This window comes from Rhinoderma darwinii, unplaced genomic scaffold (genome assembly GCF_050947455.1).
Source record: "Rhinoderma darwinii isolate aRhiDar2 unplaced genomic scaffold, aRhiDar2.hap1 Scaffold_82, whole genome shotgun sequence".
In the NCBI taxonomy this organism is placed as follows: domain Eukaryota; kingdom Metazoa; phylum Chordata; class Amphibia; order Anura; family Rhinodermatidae; genus Rhinoderma; species Rhinoderma darwinii.
The window spans coordinates 660775-675301 of record NW_027464386.1 but is presented as its reverse complement, the minus strand read 5'-3'; the positions used below and the strand labels follow the sequence as shown (position 1 = coordinate 675301).

At 39.0% G+C, this 14527-nt stretch overlaps 1 protein-coding gene across 2 annotated transcripts; it reads right to left on the bottom strand.

Annotated features, from left to right (window-relative positions):
* Positions 1-783: 783 nt before the first annotated feature.
* Positions 784-6314, bottom strand: LOC142731531 (phosphatidylinositol polyphosphate 5-phosphatase type IV-like). 2 transcript variants are annotated; one of them, XM_075849437.1, is made up of 12 exons: positions 5705-6314; positions 5241-5332; positions 4895-5019; positions 4506-4625; positions 3451-3546; positions 3178-3339; positions 2887-3002; positions 2542-2678; positions 2228-2335; positions 1427-1561; positions 1222-1307; positions 784-1135 (listed from the first exon to the last, which is right to left on the bottom strand). In XM_075849437.1, exons 1-9 carry the CDS (start codon positions 6017-6019, stop codon positions 2260-2262), a joined length of 1239 nt encoding a protein of 412 aa, XP_075705552.1. In that variant the 5' UTR covers positions 6020-6314; the 3' UTR covers positions 784-1135; positions 1222-1307; positions 1427-1561; positions 2228-2259. The 2 variants fall into 2 exon arrangements, with proteins under 2 accessions (XP_075705552.1, XP_075705553.1); XM_075849438.1 differs by lacking the exon at positions 1427-1561.
* Positions 6315-14527: the final 8213 nt, after the last annotated feature.

Below are 14527 nucleotides of genomic sequence, written 5' to 3'. Positions count from 1 at the left end.
GATACCAATTATGTATAGTTTATTTGTTTGTTTATATCTTTTTATTAATAATAAAGGACTGATAAGGGAAAAAGGGGGATTTTTACTTTTATTACTTTTAAAACTTTTATTTAGTAAATGCGTAGTGCAGTGTATTAGAGCAGTCAGCTACTCACTGACAGGACCCACTAGGCTTCCGTCGATGGCATAGCCGTACGCCATTGTTAGGAGTCCGGTAGCCATAGTCACCATCGCCGGCCGCTATCGTGTAGCAGGCCTGCGATGGTAGCTTAACCCCTAAAAAGCCACGTTCAGTATTGAACGCGGCTTTTAAGGGGTTAATCAGCGTTGACACAGCGATCGGTCCCTGCTGTAGGAGCTGCGGCAACTGCTGTACGAGACAGCAGCTGTCACAGCTCCTGCATGTGTCGGGAAGACGGCCGAAATGGCCGTTACTCCCGCGACTTAATATTCCGTCGCTGAGCGCGAACGGGATGGGATGGTCAGCACAACGGAATATTACGTCGCTGAGCGTTAAGGGGTTAAACAACTATCAAATATATCACTGTTTTACATCTCCTGTCACTTTTTTTCCAACATATGATCTAATCCAGTACATATGGCGGCACGTTCCATACTCTCTCTATTGTGTACATATTTTACAATGTCCTGTCGCCTACCACTGGATTAAACGCGATGTCACACAAATAGCGCTGTGAAGAGTCGGTTAAGTGAATTGTATACTCCGTGGTAAGTTGCAGCCGGGCACTGAACACACTAATAAATACCAGTCACACTTATGGATTGATGTTAAAGATTTATTTATGGTTTTTGTTGATCAAAATATAAGATGGTAAAGATGATGGTAATACAAGATCCAGCAAAAACAATGGAATATGTCCCAGTATATACTGTAATGTCAGTAAGGGGTGGTAAATCTGTATTCCAGAGACACAGGAAGAGATGACATGTTCTCCTGTTCTGGGCCTGGTCTTCTGGGTGACATTGATGCCCCGGTAACCACACTGATGTCTCTTCCGTGACAGATGTAGACAATTTTAAGTCTCGCCATTGGGATACTTGTAAGATGGCGGGTTCTGCCCTTGGTTGTTATTGGCATTTATGTTGATGTTCTGTTGATATCTGCTGACTTGCTCTGGGGGAGAAGCCCACAACCCTATTAAATATTCATTATTCAGGCTGCTTAACAAATATAGAGAGGACATATCTAGAGGAACTTACCTTTCTTTCTATCAGCAACGATGGCGGCTCCTCCGGTGACAGGGAGCGCTGTTCTCGCCAGATATAACGCGGAATTGATGTTTATGCTGCAAGAGAAATATTTGCTATTAATGCTCTACTAATGTGTGTTTCTTAGCAGGCACAAAATATAGAAGATGTTTTATTGCGGATTTTCCTATTAGATCCTGGGGGTTACACTACAAACCTTGAAGATGGTTGATCCAAGCGGTGGGTTTGATCTAAAGCTGCGCTGTTCAGGATGTTACAGGAACTTTCTGATGTTCACAAAGGTGGAATCATTGTTTTATGCACCTGAGATGGTAAATGTTCCTTAGGAGTCCTGCAAGATGCCAAGTAATGTCTATCATCCATAACAATGTTCCTTGTATCTATCATGTTTGCTTAGAAGCTAATGCACCATAAAATACAGTTTATCCATCCATCCTAGTGGCAGGATTCTTTAAGACACTTCAAATGGGGACATTTTTTAACTTTTCTATGCCAGTTTTTTTTACGTAGAAAAGTTATAAACGGAACAAAAGTCACAATTTGCGGTAAAAATTGTGATCTGTGTAGTTTCTGCGCTTACGGCACTTTTCTAAAAAGTGGACAGAGAGTAGCTGGAGGAGCAGAGCCATCAGCGGCCGACACATTTATCATAATAACATGTATTATTAGTTATTAAGGTGTGGGCGTTTTCATAAATTAGGCACATTTTGTTTACGTTTTTTTTATATTAAGACCGGTTTAAGAAACATCAGTCTTAATAAATTCCTACCAATCTGTTATACTATAAACATGCTTACAGTTTTCCTCTAAAACCCACAACCTTCATTTAGAAATTAAAAAAATATCTGAAAACAAGAAAATGTAACTAGAAGATAGAATGACTTATTTACAATTTCTTTATGTTGGTTGATAAATTAAATGACAGATTCAGAGGAAGACTTAAGAGATGGAAGAACATTCTCACAGCAAACATACTAGACAAGTACAATGCTCTCACCTTATGTGCTGTCAGGACATGAACAGACGCAGCTACTTTTTTTGTCCTAACCTCCTAATGCCCTTCAAATAGATCTTGCGGTCAAAGCGTCCACCAGCCAATGGGATGCTGGAATGAGAAATATACTGATGTAAGACATATGATAATGTTAGCGGGTAACCACACAATAATTGTTTAGTTTCACATCCTATATTACTCCAGTACTGTCACCCAGGTATACAGCCACCTGCCCCAAAGTGTGAGCTCTGCTATAAGGCCCATGTAGTAATGGCGGCTACTGAAAGGATCTTACCAACAACATGGACATGACTTACTTATCTGAACCAGGTCTGAGCTTTACTTCAAAGATGCCAAAAACGGGTCGGTGGTCTGAGGTCTTCAAAACAGGGCATGAGTCGTATCTCAGGACTCGCACATCTCCCTCGTATTGGCTCTTAAACAACACCCTGTCCTGTAGAGGTCATGAAAATAACAAATATCATCAGTGCAATCATATTATCATTTATTTATAAACCTCATAGCATCATAGACTGAACATTTCGGCCTATTTTATTTAAGTAATATAAATTTTGAGACTTTCTTGCATTTAAGGTTTGAAAATCTATCCATGACATCTATTGTTTCTTTAGCTCTGTAGACCTGGAAATAAGATATCTTACCGTATATGATGGAATTCTCTGCTTTTCTGATGTATCGTAGGTGTCTGTGCCAATGTCGAACTTGTATGTAGGAAGGAATTCAATGGTGTGCTCCTTAAACCCTACAAATATGGACCCTTAAGTTAAAAGAAAAAAAAACATGTCAGTATTAAAAACATGTGCAAGAGATGTAGGACTATATAGGAATGTGGTGAACATATCCACCATCATGACAGTGATTTGTATTGATCTGTTGAGGTGTATGTGGTAATGGCTGAGGAGTGATAGAGATCTGTCTACTAGTAACTGTACCGTTGTTCTTGGCTTCATTCAGATGGTCGTGTTTGAGGAGACTGGACATATCTCTTCCTTTAATGTTTTTCAGAAGAGATTCCACGTTTTTTCTGTCCTCTTTTAGTTGAAAATTGAGGTCCCCAAACCAAAAAACCCGATCAAATCGCCTGGTGACGTCCACTGTAGAATGAAAAAAACACAGGACACAATTAGACCACGTGACTGCAATAGACTCAATGGAGATAAATAGATAAAGGAATCGATAGGTTCAACCACATAAGTAATACTCACAGGCATTGGAGTTTATTCTTTCCGGAATAATTTGAGGCAGACGGAGACCCTCAGTGATGGTTTTATAGTCCTGGATCCTCTTGTAGACTGCCCCAACTGCCAACCAAAAATATACATATCAGTAAATATAACCCCCTGGAATTTAGGACAACCACCATATTTAAGTTTTCTCTGACAATAGGTTTCTTTATCATATATTATCTAGGTATCATATCTACTTCTTGGGCTGTGTAGTCTGAATGTTCCCTCAACAATTAATTTAGTATTTATTTTAATAGGATTTCTATTGACATTTTAGAAGATGAGACTGGTGGAGTTCCATGATGTGGGTCCGCACTCTGTACACCAGACGCACTGATATTTCTGTTACTGTAAATCTAAGACACAATCATTTTCTTGACAGAGGATAAAGTATTTCTATTAGGGTATGTGCACACGATACCGTCAGTTACAACTGAAATGACGGAGCTGTTTTCAGGAGAAAACAGCTCCTGCATTTCAGACGTAATTGCTCGTACTCGCATTTTGTGAGGCGTCAATTACGGACGTAATTTGGAGCTGTTCTTCATTGGATTCAATGAAAAACGGCTCCAATTACGTCCCAAGAAGTGTCCTGCACTTCTTTGACGAGGCTGTTATTTTAAAATTTTAAATTTTAAAATTACAGGTCGTCGGCACAGTACATCGGCAAACCCATTGAAATGAATGGGCAGATGTTTGCCGACGTATTCAAGGCTTTTTTTTCAGACGTATTTTGAGGCGTAAAACGCCTCCAATACGTCTGAAAATAGGTCGTATGAACCCAGCCTAATAGTCTGTAAAGGACATTAGGCCGTTAATCCTTCCACTATTACTTGTCTCTCATTACAAAGAATAAGTTTGATGGATTAGAAGAAGTTTGACCAAATAAGGAAGAACCTTTAATTTTGCACCAAAACATTAATAGTACAGATCTTTTCATATCATCTCATATATTATAGTTTTTTATGAAACAGCAGCACTTTTATACACAGTAAAACTGTACATAGTCATATATTAATAACAGACATACTTACATCTCATATGGGAATTAATAAACAGGAATGATGTCCCAAAGACAGTGAAGGCAACACCCAAGGCTCCTTTAGTTTTTACATGGTGGAATAGCCTGGTTGTTACATGGGTGTGCTCTACCTCTGTATAAGAAACACAAGGAGAAGGGTCAGTGGTAATAGTACAACATGCAACAATGATACAGATATTTTCCTATTAAACGCTGGAAATATTACTACAACATCATTCCACACTTTGTAACTGTGGAGTAAACTCTCAGATCTCCAATACTCCACAGTGAAGAATCTGAGAGTTGGGTTCTCAGACATCTAGTTCTAATGACTAAATAAGAAGTTCCAACTAATGACTTCAGTTAGGACTTATTATGTAGATGTAAGAAAGTCAATCTTACCTGAGCAGAACCAGATCAGCTCCCGTCGAATAAAGATGGTGAGATACAAGACTCCGAGCCCGGATGAGTGGTATAGCACGTAGTGCGGACCAAGGGTCTCTTGTAATTTTATCTCCCATTCCCGTCTACAAGAAGAAACAATTTCAAGTTTACATATTAATAAATGACACCAGATTAAAATACTCAACTCATCTATTAAACAATCAATTTTATAACCTTTGGGGTAAAATAGGAAAATTAAGGAGCGATCCTATACTAAGTAGAAGGTCGAGAGAGAATTTCAATCAGCCGACCTGTAGTCCATCTGCAGACATAGACTGTTGTAAGACAACCTGAGAAGACTTACCTGTTTGGACATCCTTCCTGAACGCCAATTACATAAATGTCTTTGGTGTCATCTGATGGCAACAGCAGATCCTCTAGATTTTGTGGGAACTCCTGCTCAAAATATGAAGATATTAATAATGTATACACAGAGCACCAACCAAACTGACATCTTCTATATCGCCTACAAAAAATTCTATCTGATCGATTTGGATTTTAGTCTTTATAGACGATGGCCAGGGCTGCAGTCTTAGGATCGGAGGTATTGCCATTCCAAAGACATAGATTATTAGTTTGACAGTTTGCAGTGTGTGCAGCAACAGTGATTGGCCCAAATGTTTAGCAAATTTGGGCCTAGGGTAGGATATAATATGTCTATGTGATATCCAACTGCAAACTAAAGACACATGGTTACTGACCCAATTTATCCAACTGTAGATCAGACACACTGATGGGTCACAATAGATATTGTACATTACTTCTCACCTTCCCCTCCATATTCCAGGTGGCAACGTATAATCTCAGCCGTCTATTTGGGAAACAGCGATCCAGTTCTTTAGCGCCAATCACAGCGCTGCTGCCCAAGCTCCTGATTGCGCTCTTCTTGGTGTTCTTTGAGCCAATGTCACAAGGTTTGCTGTGACTTGGATCGCTGGATTTTTCAGCTGGTATGTCTTTGATGATAGAAAACGTCTGGAGCGAGATGTTAGGCTCCTCCATAGTTGGTATCTCTTTCATCAGATTTCCTTTATCAGGAATCTGAGAGACATGATATTTTTTTGTTTTTCTCCAAAAGGGCATGGTTGTTTAATGCCCCGGGTGCAAAACTGTACCAATGTCCGTGGTAGAAAACCAGGAGGCAGTAAAGATTGAATTTAACTAATCGCCTCTAGTTCTCTGAAAATAGGACAAATCGCTGACCGTAAAAGCAACACAGTAAGTAACACAGTGTCAATCCAACAGCAAGATCTAGAATGACCAGAGAAAGAAATAGTTAGCGAAAAAACTCTGAGGGAACCAGCTGGAGAAATTAGTTATAAAAGCGGCATTCCAAGTACAGGATCTGGTCAATCAGAAGTGTTTGAAGATCACATTGCTTGGGGTCTTGGGTTCTTGGACCACCTGTGAATGACATTGCTTGGGGTCTGGATGTTGGAACAATGTATTGGTTGTTGAATTGACACAGTATGACATTTCCGGGGTTTATGTAATTATTATATGAGATACTAACCATAATTTAGAACCTCTGTAATTTGTTATAGACAATATTACATTATATATATATTAATGAATGAATGAATTAATTAATTAAAAATGACAATTGCTATTGAGGATTAGTATTAAATCACTTCCCTAATATTTTTATACTAGTAATTATTAATAATAATAGTGTATTTACATAAGTAGAGAACCTAAAATGCATGATTAGTAATTCCCTAGTAAATATTTATTATGAGAATTACTCCTATTATAAAATAATAATAAGTTCTCAGGGCTGCGGGACATTCACATTCCCTTTCTTTGTGGTTGCTTTATCAATTTACCAGCAGAATACAGATGCCAATTTTTGTCTGCAAGCTGCATTCTGTCTATGGAGCAGAAGTCACAGGCCGCCATATTGCCATTTAGTAACTTCTTAGTAAATTAGTATAAGTATTCCAAATATAAACTAAACTTTAAATGGCAGACACAGCAGAATTATACCTAAGAATAAAATATTCATAAAGAAACTGATAGATGAGACTCATCTAGAGACGTAGCGCTGATTGAGTACTTACCGGTCACATCCAACTGATGAGTGATAGATCTGTGGCCAGCACCATAGTATATACCCATGCTCTGTGACATCACAATAGCTGTACCCGGGGTCAGTTGCTTTTATGACCACACCCGTAATTTGCATATTTCAATATGGATTTATCATTATTTTTAATAGTAGTGACATCACAATACATAAACCCAAGGTACACTATGTGGCCAAAAGGATGTGGACAGCTGACCCTTTACACCATCATAAGCTTGTTGTACTTCCCGTTACAAAGCCATGGATGTTAGCCCAAACCATGACAAATATCCCCAGACCAGTATCAATTCCCCACCAAATAATTTTTATATCAATTGATCAAATTTCAGAATTTAATTAAATTGTTTATAATTTTTTCTGGTGAACCTACACTAATATAAGGAAATATAGTCCCCTAATATACAGTCCTCGAATATGACCATATTGAAATTTCTCCTTTACAAGTGGTATACATAATGATAATAAGGGAGCTCAAATTTTGTGCATTTACCCTGCACATCTAAGATACTTGAGCAATTTAATTGCACACTAATACTAATACCATATTACTACCACTATCACACAATATCTTCTAGAAATTGAATAATTCAATGTTCCTAATAAAACAAATTGATTAGCGAGAAGTACAGATGTAGTATTGGTAGAGAACTTACCGGTCACATCCAACTGATGAGTGACAGATCTGTGGCCAGCACCATAGTATATACCTACGCTCTGTGACATCACAATAGCTATACCCGGTGTGAGCTGCTTTTATGACCACACCAATAATTTGCATATTTCAATATGGATTTACTATAATTTTTTATAGTAGTGACATCACAATAGATATACCCGGTGTGAGCTGCTTTTATGACCACACTTATCATTTACATATATCAGTATGGCTTCACCATTCATTTTATTGTTTGATTTTTATGTACATTTTTAATGCAATTTCTATATTCATAATGTTTGTCTGTGGTCAGACTCTTACCCAGCACTGCCAAGATTACAGCTCAGGAATAGAATTAAATCCCATAATATATGATAAAAGTCGGGCATATGGGTCACTGGTGGTGCATAGAACTTGTAATGTTCATCTCTCACAGTCGGTTTAGTGTGTGTATAGTTATTACAATCTGTAAGGATCTGCAGCTGCTGAACATCTGATAAATTATCATTTCACTCTCCTGACGAAGCTGAAGCGTAACGTACGTTGGGGTAGCGCTGCAGATCCACCTGGGGTATGTTACCTATTGATTTATACTTCTCTTAACCTGCAAACTAATATGGGACTCTTTTTAGAGAACATCAGTGCACACAGCAGGGAGATAGTGATAATCTTATTCAGGTTATTATAACTTGTATTGGGAATATGAATTTGATGATATTGTATGATTTGTACCTCTAGAAAAGTTTAGTGTGATCTGTGAGCGCTAATTTTTTCCGGGTATTTTCATCAATTGCTTTACTGTATAGAGAATTTTTTTATTGAAAATAAATGAAATTGTAGTTTTTAATGGGTACGTACTCTGATGAATTCTTTATAAGGGATAAATTATCATTTCTGTCTGTGTGACATGGGGGAAATAATTTATATTATCTGAAAATACATCATTTTAATTTTGAATTTTAATAAAAACCCCCATTAGAGGATGTGACTGTGCACCAGTAAGAACACGCTACATGCTGCATCTCCTGTGCTCAGCCCTCTTACTCCTTACAATCCTGAATACATACTGCTTCACAATTCCCCTACCAGCTTGTAATAGGTATCAGAACAGCTGTGGGCAGCCATTACCTCATGAACCATGTCCTAGAAAGGTAATAGAGGGGGTAAGAATCGATCGAGACATCCTGAGACAAGACGGTCGTACCTGATGTGAAAGAATGCAGCGTAAATTCTATATATCATAGGCCTACCAGAGAGGGTAGAAGGCCAACAACCATATGTATTCATTAAAAATGGCTGCATTATATGGATACCACAATCTCTGCTGCATTTATAGTCAAGAGAACCGAAGAATTTCTTCATAGTCTCTTCATCTGGATCATTTCTTAGACCATTGATGGCCCATTTGGTAAACTGTAAAGACAGGGATTGGCTTTACTAAACATCAAGTAGTCATGGCAGTCAGAACTCCACGATCAGAAAGTGATGGCATATCCTAATTGTATTCCCCCACTTTATGAGATGTAAAACCACTTTAACCCCTTAAAGACGCCGCCTAGTTTGAGCCTTAAGGCTCAGACACCATTTTTCAAATCTGACCTGTGTCTCTTTATCTGGTAATAACTTTTGAATGCTATTCTTTATCCCAGCGATTCTGAGAATTTTTTCTCGTGACACATTGTACTTTATGTTAGTGGTAAAATTTGGTCAATACCTTTAGTGTTTATTTGTAAAAAACACCTACATTTAGAGAAATTTTTGAAAAATTTAGATTTTTCTAAATTTGAGTGTATCTGCTTCTAAGACAGATAGTAATACAAAACAAAATAGTTACTAGTTAACATTTTGGAGGTGAAATTGACAAATATATATATCTTTTTTAAAGAAATTCCATTATAATCAATTTTTTTTTCTGTAACTCAGAAGGTTTTACCAGAGAAACTTAACTCAATATCTATTGAAGCAAAGGAGCACCTACTAGATTTTGGGGCCTCCTTTTTATTAGAATATATTTTAGGCACTATGTCATGTTTGAAGAGGTCTTGTGGTGCCAAAACATAGGAAACATCCCCAAAAAGACACCATTTCGGATCTACACTCCCAAGTAATTCATCTAACGGTATAGTGAGCATTTTAACCCCACAGTTGTTTTGCTGAATTTATTGAAATTAGGTCATAGAAATTAAAATCTAAAAATTTTTCATTTTCACAAAGAATGAAAGAGAAAAAGAACACCAACATTTGTAAATCAAGTTCTCTCAAGTAGCATAATACCCCATATGTTGTCATAAACTGCTATTTGGGCATACGGCAGGGCTCAGAATGGCAGGTGCCCCGTTTGGCATGCAGCTGTAGGGTGGTAGTGAATATTTTGACCCCCAATGCTGTTTCATAGATTTTATTAGAATTAGGCAGTGAAAATTACAAATTAAATTTTTCCCGAAACATTGCTGTTTTAGCTCTAAATGTTTTATTTTTACAAGGGGTAATTGGAGAAAAAAACACCACACAATTTTTTACTAAATTTCTCCTGAGTACAGCAATATCCCATATGTGGCCCTAAACAGCTGTTTGGGCACACGGCAGGGCTCTGAAGAGAAGGAGCGCCATTTGGCTGTAGGAGCACAGATTTTGCTGGATTGGTGTTAGATGATAGGAGTGAAAGAGCCCCATGCACATTTGAGGTCTATGTTAGTGATTTTTCCATAGTTTGCCCCCAATTGCAGGGCTCTGAGGTCAAATAGTAAAACAAACTTCCAAGAAGTGACCCCATTTTTTAAAATATACCCCTCAAGGCATTTATTAAGGGGTGCAGTGAGTATGACCCAATACTACTGTTTTTACTAGAAAAATGTGCAGTGGATTTTTCGCTGATATGCCATTTTAGTGCACAATATGTTATACCCAGCTTTTGCCCCTGAAGACAAATACATCATAAACTGTTAAGCCGTTTCTCCCAGGTATGGCAATGCCATATATGTGGATGTGGATCTGCTGTTTGGACACACTGAAGGGTTCAGAATGGCGGGAGCGCCATTTGGTTTATGAAGCACAGATTTTGCTCAGTAATTTTTCTGTTTGGGGTTTTGCTGGTATTTCAGTTTAGAATCTGGGGGCATATGTAAGCTGTGCGGAGTACATCAGTATATAATAAGAGGATATATTAATGTGGTAAATAAATAATAATCCGCAGTTCTGTGGCCTGTGTCACACTGATAAATGGTGCCCGATCTTATCCCCCTTTTGGATCGCACTCTGCACATTTTGTGTCGCCATATTCTGAGAGCCATAACTTCTTTTTTGTGACAGAGCAGTGTGAGGGCTTATTTTTTGCGGGACAATCTGTAGTTTTTACCGGTACCATTTTTGGATACATGCAACTTTTTGATCACTTTTTATTCTATTTTTTGAGAAGCGTGGTGACCATAAAACAGCAATTTTGCTATTGTTTTTTATTCTTTTTTTTACAGCGTTCACCGTGCACTATAATTGACATATTTACTTTATTCTGCGGGTCAGTACGATTCTGGCGATACCAAATTTATATTGCTCTTTTATGTTTTACAACTATTTGCACAATAACATTTATTTTGTAAAAAGAATGTACTTTTTCTGTTGCCACATTCTGAGAACCATACATTTTTTATTTATTTTTTGGTCGATAGAGCTGTATGAGGGCTTGTTTTTTGCAATTCGAGCTATATTTCTTTTTATTTGTACCATTTTTGGATACATGCAACTTTTTGATCACTTTTTATAAAAAAAAATTTTGATGACCAAAAACATAGCAATTCTGGTATCGTTTTTTATTATTTCTTTTTATGGCGTTCACTGCATTGGATAAATTACATAATATTTTTATAGTTCAGACCATTACGGATGCGGCGATGCCAATTCGTATAGTTTATTTATTTTTTCTAATAATTAAGTTCTTGATAATGGAAAAAGGGTGAGTTTTAAATTTCTTACTTTAAATTCTTACTTTTTTATTTTTGTCTAAAAAAAATTTGTACTTTTTTTTTTCGTCTCACTAGGGACTTGAAGGTCCAACAGTCCGATCGCTGTTATAATATCCTACAATACTTATGTGTTGCAGGGTATTATACCTGTCAAATACCTACAAATGTATACCACAAAACCATATAGCAAAACGACACATGGTCAATAACAAAATATCTTTATTAGTGCAATATATACAGATAATATAATATAATCTCATAAAAACAGTTAAAATAATCTAAAACAAAGGATTGCAGTGGTGGTCAGAAAATACACAATATCAAATATATAGTTATTTATATGGTGCAAACAATGTATCACAACTCGGTTTGATCAGGCAAAAGTCACAAAGTAGAGAGATTTCCCAAGTGGCACAAAAAGATATTTTACTGGGAACAACATCCCCTATAAGGCTAGATACACTACTAAAGAAAAAAGCTTCACAAAAAATATGGGACACAAACCTCAAGTTCGTGATGACATAATAAACATGTCCTAAGGACACATGGACTAAAAAGTACCACTAAACTGACCCATAAACGGTCCAAGATACAGCAACAACAAGTAACCACCACCACCACCACTGGACCCCAAAGGTCCAACTGTCCGATCGCTGTTATAATATCTTACAATACTTATGTAACCGCCTTCTGCAGATGGCAGACCCAGTGGCTATTATTAGCTCTCCGGTTACCATAGCAACCATTGGCACCCCGCAATTGCGTCGCAAGGTCGCCGATGGCGTTGTAACCCCTTAAGTTTTGGTGATTGCTATTGAGCGCCGCATTTAAGGGGTCAATCGGCGTAAACCACTGCTATCGATCCCCGAGGTATGAGCTGTGATAACTGCTGTACGATACAGCAGGTATCACAACTCATAAATGTGTCGGGGGTTGGGAATGGCGCTGGATTTTACCTGCACCATACTGTTACTGAGCTGACCACGAACAATTTGCTCAGCTTGTTGTAATAGTAATGAGCGGAGCAGGAAGGGGTTAAGGACAACCTTAGCAATATGAAGCTACGCGACAGTGCATCGGCCTTAATATTTTTAGACCCAGCCCTATAGGTAACCAAAAAGTTGAATCTGGTAAAAAATAGCGCCCATCGAGCTTGTCTCGGGTTAAGCCTCCAGGCAAATTCTAGGAAAACCAGATTCTTGTGGTCGGTAAGGACCGTTACCTGGTGCCTAGCCCCCTCCAGGAAGTGGCGCCACTCTTAAAATGCCCATTTAATGGCTAAGAGTTCGCGGTTGCCAATATCATAGTTACTCTCAGTGGGCGAAAACTTCCTGGAGAAGTAGGCACAGGGACGGAGATGGGTGAGGGACCTGGTACCCTGGGACAAGACAGCCCCCACTCCCACCTCGGATGTGTCAACTTCCACGATAAATGGCTCCATTTGGTTGGGCTGAAACAGCACCGGGGCCGAGATAAAGCACTTCTTAAGGACCTCAAAAGCCTGGACAACCTCAGGAGGCCAGTGGAGGAGATCAGCACCTTTGCGAGTGAGGTCCGTAAGAGGCTTAGCGATGACCGAGAAGTTAGCAATAAATCTCCTGTAATAATTAGCGAACCCCAAGAAACACTGTAACGCCTTCAGGGAGGCAGGTTGGACCCATTCTGCAACAGCCTGGACCTTGGCGGGGTCCATGCGGAATTCATGAGGAGTGAGGATTTGACCCAAAAATGGTATCTCCTGTACCCCAAACACACATTTTTCGGTTTTCGCAAACAGTTTGTTTTCCCGAAAGACCTGGAGCACTTCCTGACATGCTCAATGTGGGAGGACAAGTCCTTGGAAAACACCAGTATGTCATCAAGGTACACTACAAGAAATACCCCCAGGTAATCCCTTAAAATCTCATTTATGAAATTCTGGAAGACCGCAGGAGCATTACACAGCCCAAAGGGCATGACGAGGTATTCGAAATGACCTTCGGGCGTGTTAAACGCAGTCTTCCACTCAATCCCCTCTTTGATGCGGATAAGGTTATACGACCCCCGTAGATCAAACTTAGAGAACCATTGGGCCCCCTGAACCTGATTAAAGAGATCAGGAATCAAAGGAAGGGGATACTGGTTCCTTACAGTGACCTTATTCAAGTTACGGTAGTCAATGTATGGCCTAAGACCACCATCCTTCTTCCCTACGAAGAAGAAGCCAGCACCTACCGGAGAAGTAGAGGGACGAATGTAACCCTTGGCCAGGCATTCCTGGATATACTCTCTCATGGCTTCACGTTCGGGACAAGAAAGATTAAATATTCTACCCTTAGGGAGCTTAGCTCCTGGTACCAATTCGATAGCGCAATCGTATTCTCTATGAGGAGGTAACACTTCGGAGGCCTCCTTAGAGAAAACATCAGCGAAGTCCTGCACAAACTCAGGTAGCGTGTACACCTCATCAGGGGGAGAAATAGAATTAACAGCAAAACATGACGTCAAGCATTCATTACCCCATTTGGTAAGCTCCCCAGTATTCCAGTCAAACGTGGGATTATGCAACTGCAACCAGGGAAGGCCTAAAACCAAATCGGACGATAATCCCTGCATCCACAGTACAGAGCACTGCTCTAAATGCATGGAGCCAACAAGGAGTTCAAAAACAGGGGTATGCTGTGTAAAATAACCATTAGCAAGAGGAGTGGAGTCGATACCCACTACCGGGACAGGTTTAGGCAAATCAATCAAAGGCATAGCTAGAGACATAGCAAATTCCACAGACATGATATTAGCAGAAGACCCTGAATCCACGAAGGCACTGCCGGTAGCAGACCTACCACCAAAAGAGACCTGAAAGGGAAGCAAGATTTTATTATGTTTCATATTTACGGGAAATACCTGTGCGC